Genomic DNA, 10,374 nt, shown 5'->3' with positions numbered 1-10,374 from the left:
AAGTCATGCAACAGCAGCTGGACTACTCGAAAGGCAAAGGCTAGATGAAAGTAAACCTCACCTCCATTCTTTCTTATATTAAACTCGGAACTTGAGTGCAATATGAAGATTTTCATTTCACCATTGAGGTAGCTGTTGGTTGTGTTTATTGTGAGAAGATTTTGCTGAACAGCTACTCTCCTCTTTGGAGAAAGTGCTCTGCCAATAAAGGAGAAAGACTCAGAACATACAATCACCCTCAGCTTTGATGCTGATCAGCTCTGAGGCACGCATAAGTAATGTCACTTTCCTAAGCCTTAGTTACTGGTAATTTCACTAGGAAGAGTGAAGTTTGGGGCACTGTCTATGGGTATAGAGCACTTCATGACTCTTAAATAAATTCATAATGCATCAGGTCTTCATTTTATATTGAACAAGGATATTATATTATGACGTGAGAAATGCAATATATTATACACTTGTATTACAGTATTACCTCTTGCACAAACAAAATGAAAATAGAAACCAATTAGTCTAATGAAATGCTGCTGTTCTTGCAGAAACAGCAAGTACTTCTCCGAGTATACAGGATGCCTTGATGACTCAAGAAGGAGAACTAACAGTAGTTGATCCTGCAACCCTTTCTACAAGAGAGTTTGTCATATATCAGTATGGCATCTCCATCCTACATTTTCTCAGATTTTACATTGATGTAAGTTTTAAAGATACTGACATTTAATAATCAGTGCTTCCTAAAGAAGATAGTTGTCAAAAAAATTCTTTAGCCAACAGGCTGCAAAGTGTATACCAATTATCAGGTAAGATCAAGTAGAGAAAGACCAGTGTGCAAACATCAGGAATTGAATTCCATTTATGTTCTTTCCAAAATGATGTAGGACTGTCTTGAAGTGAAACCTCTGTCCCACAAGATCCACAGTCAGTTTATATACTTGTTGTGGCATCTTTCTTGAGCACATCACTTAATTCTTGCATTACCTAATCCCTGCATGCCGCATAATATTTTGGTAAAATGTATTTCCTTTATAATTTGAAGCCACAATCCTCTCATTTTCTTCATACAGTTCTTAGCATACTATGGCTTTAGTCTAGGTAAACTCTCCAGGGTCTTTCATAACAGTATCAAATAAATAATAATAAAAATGACGGTAACTACAGCCAGAGCTCCAGGGCTAGAGTAGCCTTTCATTTACTTAATTAGAAAACTAGGAAGATGAACTACTATGATTTGCTAGGTTGTTGTTTTTTTTTTTTAAACGGTCTCCATTTTCATGTGGTATTTGTTGGCTCTGTGTACCCACTGCAAATCAAAGCTGACATTTAAGTGAACTTATATTCCATTAATCCCTCTTACTTTGCAGATCTGATGTGCATACTCACTTTTTACAGAAGTATTTTTCCTTCTCTTTGCAGGCTCCAGAAATTAATCTGTGCGTTGCCTCCAGCATACCTTTTAGTAATGCCACAGGCAATGCTTTCAGAAACTCGTTCTTTTATCAGGTTTGTCAACTTCACATCTAGCCAGCCTACACAATATTTTCATATCCACTAAGTTCTGGGACTAGGAAATAAAATGCATACATTTTAAGTCATAGTATGTTTGATACTTTCTAGGAAAAAAATATTGACATGAGAAATCCTCAAGTGTTAATGTTGTGCTCCAGATATATCTGAACACAAACTTAACAGAGCACTCTAGGATACTGAGTTTGAATATATGTTTACTGTGAGGGTCGTACCCGAAGCATATTTATTAAATCACCTCTGATTACTCAGTTTATCACCCCAAAATGCTACCGCATCCATTTCTACCAAATTCTCTATAGGTCAGATTTAGAGAAGTCAGCAGTATATCAGCATTTTACTTGCTATAATTAAATTACAGAATCTAACTATTTAGCATTATTTATTTCTAAAACTTGGTTGTTGAGAGAGAAGCTTTTTAAAGTTAATGATCTACAGGAACAAAACTGTCTACAATCAGAGAATGCAAGAATGTTTAGATCCACATAGTTAAACATTAAGTGAAGTCTTACAACAATGGTGCTGCCTTGCGTATATTGATATTCCCCAGCACTCTAACATGAATCTTTCAACTTCCCTGAAATTGAGAAAAACCATTGGAAGAGTTGCATCAGCTGAGCTGACTACTGCTGTGCCCTTGTCTCAGATCTGGGTATTTGTTCTCAGAATTCAAAGAAGAAACTATTTGTTCTAAGGGATTGCCTGAGTTCTGTAGGAAGTTTCCTTCTCCTCCTTGTGCACTGCTTAGCTCACATCACTGCTGCTGACTTCAACCACGATGCCAACCCACTCTTTCTGAAGACTTTTTATCAGGTATGTTAATATATTCCAAACGTGCTTACATTATAACAATATTTGTAAAAAATTTCCATTTTAAAAGTGGGGAGGTTAACACCTTTATGCAGCTTCCAATAATAAAAAACAAAAGGAGAGATGAAATCAGACAGTTAACTATTACCTGTACTGCCATTACAGAATCACAGATTGTGTCACAGTTACACAATGGCTATTCACGGAAAGATTCACATTCAACATTCAAAGAACACTGCTTCACCTTAAGTGAAGATAGTCAGACAGCAGAAAAACCCACTAATCTTAACATCCTGCCTGCATACAAACAACACTAACTCAGAAATACCCATTTGTTCCACTGACAGCTAAGGAAATAAAAACAGGCAACTGCATTCTAACCATCAGCTGGTCAGTACATAGGAGAATCAAACAGAGAATGTTCTTTCATAATCATAGTTCTGACTCAAAGAATACAGCTATAACAGACACAGATTTGTTGAGATAGAAAAATGGAACAGCAGTGTTCTTCCCATAACACCTTGATGCAAAACAACCCTTTCCATTCAGCCTTCAATGAAGTACACTTTTGTATTGCAGAGGATACCCATTATCATTTTTTTCCCCCAAAGGCATTCCCAATGCACACACAGTGATTTTAGTCTCCTACTGAAAGCTACCCTTTATGAACGATATTATGCAGCATATTTGTGGTTTGTATCAAATCCCCATGAGACAAGTGAAGTTATTTTTTCAAATGAAGTAGGCTTCCAGAATTAAAACCCCATCTTTACAGCCCACTATTGTTTGATCCATCTTCCCTCTCCTCTCCCTCCATTAATATCTCTATGCAATGTTTAGCTCTAAGGAATTGTGTTCAACTGCTTCCAGGTTTTCAAAATAGGGCTTTTTTTTTCTAGGCATTAAAGGCTTGTCTTAGTGAAATGTTCTCTCTCAGACTCCAGCTGTCAGCAGTTCCCCAAGGTGATGAATCTTCTGGGATAAGTCAGATGTTGCTAAAGGAAGAACCATTCTTCAAGGAGGATATAAATCTCATCTCTCAACTTTTTGAGGTGAAAGTGAAAAGCATCATAGACACAGAAGCCTTTGAGAAGGTAAAAAGAAAGATCATGAGATCTGGTGGTTGAAAGATTGCCATCCCCATCTCCTTACTTTGTTACAAAATGCCGATTTAAACTCGCTTATAGATGCCTGCCCCTCCAAATCATTGCTTTGTAAGGTCAGACTCCTGTGGGATGTCAGCAGAAGTTCTACACATCATTTAAAGTCCTGAGCTTAAAGGTACTGCTACTGCATTGGAAATGGATAGCACTGGCTTTCTGCAAAGAGACCTTTGTAAGCAACATAAGCAAAAACCTGTTCAGCCATCCCTTGAGCACCCAGATCTAGGATTAATGATCCCACCTGCACAATGATGGTAAAACTATCATGACTCAACCTAGAGCTGGTGAAGGGAATGGCCATTTGTACGATCAGAAACTGGTATACTTAAATATCCTCAGGGACACAGACAAGCACCAGCAGTTTGCACTATTTGCAGATAAGCCAACTCAGTTGGGATCCAGAGGGGAAACTACTGCCATCCAGGGGGACCTCAACAAGCTAGAGAAATGGGCTGACAGCAGTCTCAGGAAGTTCAACAGGGGGAAATGCAAAGTCCTGCACCTCAGAAGGAACAACCTCATGCATCAATAGATGCTGAAGGCTACCCAGGTTGAAAGCAGATTTGTAGGAAAGGATCTGAGGTTCCTGGTGGACACAAAGTTGGAACATGAGCCAACAATGTGCCCTTGCTGAAAACGTGACTGGCGGTATCCTGGGCTGCATTAGGCAAATTATTGCCAGAAGGTCAAGGGAGATTATTGTTCTATTCTACTCAGCACTGGTGAGGCCACACCCAGTGTACTGTGTCCAGTTCTGGGCTCCCCAGTACAAAAGAAAATGGACATATTGGAGATAATCCAACAAAGTACCACAAAGATAATTAAGGATTAGATCATCTCCCCTACAATGACAGGCTGAGAGAGCTGGGATATTTTTTAAACTAGAGAAGACCCAAGGGGAATCCTGTCAGTATATATAAATACCTGCAGGGTGAGCGCAAAGATGATGGAACCATGCTCTTTTCAGTAGTTCCCAGTGACAGGACAAGAGGCAAGGGACACAAACAGAAACACATGATTTTCATGCAAAATATTAAGACAACATAAAAAGCAGTACCATGAAAAATATATTTAAAGGATCTATAAAAAAGCTTTTAAAATTAACAGTGATCTGCTTTCTCCATTTCTGTGCTTATTACATAACACATGAAGAACAATCTCTTGCTCCATACAAAATTTGAGGAACCACCAAGTGACAAGTTGCTCATGAAGAAAAAAGAGCATTTCTTTCACGCATCAACCAGCTACAAAAAGGGCAACTTTGTATGGAGGACATGGTAAGAATGATTTGACAGGAGGTAGCATTAACTGTTGTATTAGACGGCAAGAACTGAACAATCTGGGGGGTATGATACAAAGCAAGTCATGACACCTCTTCATTATGACCTCACTTCATACTACAAAGCTAATCTCCATAACCATCTACATCCAGGCACACTATATAAAGGTATCAGATATGATGCCAGGTTATGTCACAGAATGATTCCTTCTCTCTATGCTACCATCACTTTTTCAGTAACAGAGAAGTTAAGTTTCAGTGAAATACGTCTTTCTGGTTTGCTCTTGCAAAGAGTCTATGAATATCACTTTAACAGTGGCATTTCTACTATCTGTTTTTAAACATTCCTTTTTTTTTTTTTTAAGCTTTGAAGAGGAAACTTGCACTTACTTGTCCCCTTCAGAACTTGAGGATAGAGTGGATGTGTTCACTGAAGAGCTGGTCGATATCATAGAGGACGAACACCAGTTTTTAAACAGTGAAGGCAATGAAGATTTGCTTTTTTACTACCTTGAAATAACTAGTTTGGAGAAAGATTGTTTGGTAAAACAAATAGATGCATTAGAAGAGAAAATAGCCCTAGGCAGAAAGCTGTAACGGTACTCAAAAGAAGACTTGATGATTTGGTTCTAACTTGGTCCTCCACATTTGTCCTCAGGCTTTAAGCTAAAGTAAATCCTCTACTTTTGTTTTTACTATAGTGTATTTTTCTCCTTCATACTAAAGGCTCATTAGATTAGGAGTGAAAACAGTGTAGTAATTAGAGTGACAAGACTTCAGCCTAAGTAGCTGACGTTTCTGGCTATATCCAAGTGGTGAAGAGACAAACATTGCCGCAAGAACTCGGAGTTTCCAGAAACAGAAGCAAAATATAGATTCACTCATGAGTCTGCTTAGTGTTAAAAACATATTTTTTTTAAACTACTGTATCACTCCACTACATGTTCTGAACCCTCTGCAGAAATCAGCTGATAGATACGCTTTTCTCCTGACTTTGAGACAGTGAAAACTACGATATAGTTAACTCAAATATCTATCTACACAACTACACATCAAGAACAAGCACTGTTATCTCCACCACTATTATCAAGTTACTGTTATGTAAGCTCATCCCAGACAACTTTTCCTTGCTCTGAAGTCACAGTATTTCAGCTGCTCTGTAGTACCACTTATAGAGAGGAACACCGTTCCTGCACTGTCAAAGACTAGCCCGGCTCTTAAGCTTGGAGAGACAGCCCCTCCTCCCATATTCAAGAGCCAAACCCTGAAACACATGAAACATTCATTATTCACTGATCAATGAAACATCACCTCTTCTCTGCCCACCACAGCCTCTGGTTTAGGTGAAAAGCAAGTGAGAAAAGAGATGAGTCACCTAAGAACCTTCCCTCTCTGCTAGTAAAAGAATTCATGGATGCATGGGACAAGATTCAAATTACTTCACTGAATATCCTCAACCCTAATGCTATTACCCCATTATACCTGAAATATTCAGCACTGAGAAGTGGTTGGACTGTTCTAACTTTACAAATCATTTAATCTATTCTGTCCTCTCAGAGCTGCTGAATCAATTGTTCACACCTTCACCCCATAAACAGAAGCTTATTTTGATCTTGCTAGGAAAAAAAGCACACTATTAATTACAATAAAGGGATTAAGCTGCTAGACTGCAAGTTCTGCTAGCAAAGCTGCAAGAATTAGCTGGAAACACTGCTTCTGACTTACAGTAATGAAGAAGCCTCTCCTCACATCTTACTTAGACAGTACCTCACAGATTGCAGTGTTCACATATAAATAAAAAAAACTTCAAAATGAAGCCTTCTAAAAAGGCAGTTATCAGCAGTTATAGGAAGTACAGGATTTTTACTTTTTGCGTGAGTGATCTACTAAACCCTATTAATACCAAGTTCATTGCAAAATTCATGTGCAAAAGTACATGTGACTGATATGGGTTTGTTCTGAAGAAATATGGACCAAGTTAGCATGAAGCATGACTGAGACATAACTGCAAGAACAGTTGATTGCACCCCTTGGCCTCCTTCTGATTAGTCCTATCATCGTATTTGAAAGGTCAGCTAGGATGCAGTTCATCGAGCAACTATGGCTTGACACAGCACATGTTAGCTTTTCACACCTACTATGAGACTTTCCTAAAAATCTATACTATAGTTTTAATTCTTTCTCTTTGGATCCACTTTTACAGGTAGCCCTCCAGTCTTGAACAGGCTCCTAGCTGTCTGCTTTTACAGGACAAACAATGCTTCCCATTCAGGGCGAGTTATTAACAGGCTTTCCCCCCTGCCATCATTGCGTATTAGGTAATAATAGTTGGACTACAACAAGTAGAAATGACTGCAGTAAGTAACAACCACAGGTATTTTACGTGAGCCATTAAATTTTGACAAACCAGTTTGTTTAGCATTTTGACTAGATTAACCAGCAAGACAAAAAGCTATTGACATCACTTCTGTAACTCTTATGCCCCACAGTTTAATCAGCAGCTAATGATGAAGTAGACAACATAGCAAATATACTGCAAGTCAACTGAGCAAAGTTATATTAATTCTGATTTAGACCACCTCTTTTACTCAGTACTGGAAATACTATCCCAGAGCATAGTCGTGAAGCCAAGTAGTATTCCAGTGACTCCTTTTCCACTGAAAGTGGAGTCTCCATCTATCTGGAATTCCAGACTAGCTAGAAAACAGTCTGATTCAAGTTGTCCCACATTGCAAGAAATGCTTCCTGTGGGCCACAGTACTGCAAACTGGCAGGCTAGACATCCTTAGAGACAATAGCTCTATCACACTGCAAGGTGATGTGTTAGCTTACAGCTGTGGAAAACTACGCCACCACATATGCACCCCTCTGCTGCTTATAAGGCTGTGTTCTCTATAGTCTTGAGGCAAAAGCCTAGCTAGAGCTGCAAGGCAGTCTTCCAGAGCTGCTTCCACAGCACATTGCAAAGCTTCACACAAGGGGGAGCACAGAGGTGATTCTGCTTATGATGTGTAGATGTTTTGCTCACAGTGCAGCTGCCCTTGCTACCTTTGCCAGAAGGTATCATCCAAAGCAACTTGGAGGATGTTTTTATCTTCATTGACTTGCTTGTGTTTTCACCAAAAAACTTTTAAACTCCCTTCAGGGCACTGATAGCAGATCAGATGGCTTTTAAAAAAAATATGAGTAGATTTATTGATATATGCATTTCCTTTTTAACTTACAAGTAGAGTCTCACATTAGTTTTCAATCTTATATTAATGTTAATAAAACATTTAAAAGTTTATATAATAAAACCCCAAAAGTTGCAGATGTACAAAGAAAGAGATAAGGGTTAGACAGTAAGCACTTTCTGTTTTTATGTAGTGCCAGCCTTCATCCCATACCATAACTCAGTGTTTCAACAGCCTATAACAGGTGCAGCCACAGATCTACCGCTTGGTATTGATCCAGTGGTATCTATCAACACGCGGTCCTGCGAAAGCAGCTGTTGGCCTGTAGACTTTGTAGCCTCTGTGCTGGGCATAGTATGAGCCATCAGTCATATAGGTCTTCCTGTGAAGATACTGAGACCAGGGTTGTATGGGTGCCTTGCAGTAGTCACTGAACTAAACAGCAAGAAATGAGAGAAAGTTAAAATGTGTTTGGGAAAGAGGGAAGATAAGCCTGGCCATCAGTTGTTAACTCTATTCCATTTCTTCATGAGGAAACGTAGAAGGCAGATACCTCTTACTGAAAGCCATATACCGGGACCACATGCTTACCTGGTAGACACTGTTAGGATTGCTGACAGTAGGGATAGCTTTCGGCTCCTTGTTGAAGCTCTCCTCGTCTGAAGAGGTGCCAGAATGATAGTCTAGTGCTGCTCTGTCAACAGCATAGCTGATCTGCTGAGGAAGCTGGGGGTTTTCCTCTCCTTCAAAGTGTGCGATTGTGAAGGGCCGGTTCTTCTCACCATATCTGAAAGTAACCATGTAACTAGCAGTATGGATATCTGTTAGCAGTCAGCTGACACTAGTAAGTACACCTTCAGACACTGAGACTCCAGTAACAGGCTTGGAGTTCATCAAGTTTGTACAGGGCACTTGACATGTTAGTCACAGCTTTTCAACTCACCTGCAACACACCTCAAATGGATCAACCCATAGTGTCATCTCTTTTGGCAAACCAAGCTTATTAAAGTCCACATTACTCTCCACACAAGCTTGCTCCAACAGGGGATCTCTTGTCTGATGTTTGTTTATCCTTATACACCTAGGTAAGAACAAAATGCAGGTGGATTGAAGGTTTCACTGCAACTTCGCAAGTTTTGCTCATAAAGTAAATTTGACTATTCATTTTCTCGACACATTTACCCTGTTGACCCGAGTTCTTACTTATAGCCTCAACCAGCAAGTTAGCTTAACAAGCTGATTTATAAACCCAAACAAGGTTTTGTTTTAAACACATAATGCAGCAACTCACTTCATCCGTAATTTTTTAAGGGAATGAAAAGCAGTTACAACAACTCCACAAGTCAGTTTAAGACTACTTGAATGCAGAATTCAAGAAGTCAGAGGGCTACTCAAGATGCTTTGTGCATACTTTCTTAAGACTTCCACCTCAGCTCTCTGGTCATATCTACACAGGCAGTCCCTGTGAAATCACTTTCAAAATAGGTGCATCTTTCCCAGTTAATAAATGTTCTTCCTTTAAGGGAAGCTGAATGGATAGCTAAGTAGTTCTTTAATTTTTGTGACACTTATTTCCAATTTAAGGGCTCCAGGCACTGAAAGGGTACTCACTGCATCTTGAAAGTCATACAAAAGCTCCATTCCCCCTCCCCTTTTGCTAAGGGTCCTCTTACCTGAAGGCTTGTCCTCTGGATGGATTGTCCAAGTACCAGTGATTCTTATACTTTTCAAACAGTATTGTTGTCAGCTGAGCTGCAAATTTCTCAATTTTATGCTTGCTCAGCTTGTCTTCCCTTTTCACAAGCCTTGTGATGAAGAAGACTGTGGCAGCAATTTCATCTTTCATCTTAAATTGAAGCACACAAAGTGCTTTAGCTGTTGGATAGTCATCAGTAGAGATGAAACACTACACTAGAGAGATTTAATAACATTAAGGTACTATCAAGTTCCAAGGACAGATATTGCAAAACCTGCATAAGCCATAACAGATAGAGCCTAGACAAGCCTAACTGCCAAACAAATGATAAATTTAGTTCTGGGTAGTAAAAGCAAATTAATGCTTTACAAGAAGGTTTATCCTTATACACCTAGGTAAGAACAAAATGCAGGTGGATTGAAGGTTTCACTGCAACTTCGCAAGTTTTGCTCATAAAGTAAATTTGACTATTCATTTTCTCGACACATTTACCCTGTTGACCCGAGTTCTTACTTATAGCCTCAACCAGCAAGTTAGCTTAACAAGCTGATTTATAAACCCAAACAAGGTTTTGTTTTAAACACATAATGCAGCAACTCACTTCATCCGTAATTTTTTAAGGGAATGAAAAGCAGTTACAACAACTCCACAAGTCAGTTTAAGACTACTTGAATGCAGAATTCAAGAAGTCAGAGGGCTACTCAAGATGCTTTGTGCATACTTTCTTAAGAC

The 10,374-nt window shown here is 39.1% G+C and overlaps 1 protein-coding gene across 1 annotated transcript; it reads right to left on the bottom strand.

The window, feature by feature from the left end:
* Positions 1-8,204: 8,204 nt before the first annotated feature.
* Positions 8,205-9,792, bottom strand: BTG4 (BTG family member 4). The gene is made up of 4 exons (XM_014939953.1): positions 9,620-9,792; positions 8,890-9,027; positions 8,538-8,733; positions 8,205-8,381 (listed from the first exon to the last, which is right to left on the bottom strand). The coding sequence occupies exons 1-4, from the start codon at positions 9,790-9,792 to the stop codon at positions 8,205-8,207; spliced, it is 684 nt and encodes a 227-aa protein (XP_014795439.1).
* Between the last annotated feature and the right edge of the window lie 582 nt (positions 9,793-10,374).

This window comes from Calidris pugnax, unplaced genomic scaffold (genome assembly GCF_001431845.1).
Source record: "Calidris pugnax isolate Ruff unplaced genomic scaffold, ASM143184v1 scaffold92, whole genome shotgun sequence".
NCBI classification, from domain to species: Eukaryota; Metazoa; Chordata; class Aves; order Charadriiformes; family Scolopacidae; genus Calidris; species Calidris pugnax.
Note: the sequence above shows the minus strand (reverse complement) of the source record. Positions and strands in the feature narration are given on the sequence as shown.

What these genes read in the sequence shown, in the direction of transcription:
- BTG4 (XM_014939953.1), bottom strand. Translation starts at nt 9,792, where the DNA reads ATGAAAGATGAAATTGCTGCCACAGTCTTCTTCATCACAAGGCTTGTG. An exon ending in TCCAGAGGACAAGCCTTCAG is followed by an intron (nt 9,028 to 9,619) that starts GTAAGAGGACCC and finishes GTTCTTACCTAG; the next exon opens with GTGTATAAGGATAAACAAAC. An exon ending in ATCCTAACAGTGTCTACCAG is followed by an intron (nt 8,382 to 8,537) that starts GTAAGCATGTGG and finishes CTTGCTGTTTAG; the next exon opens with TTCAGTGACTACTGCAAGGC.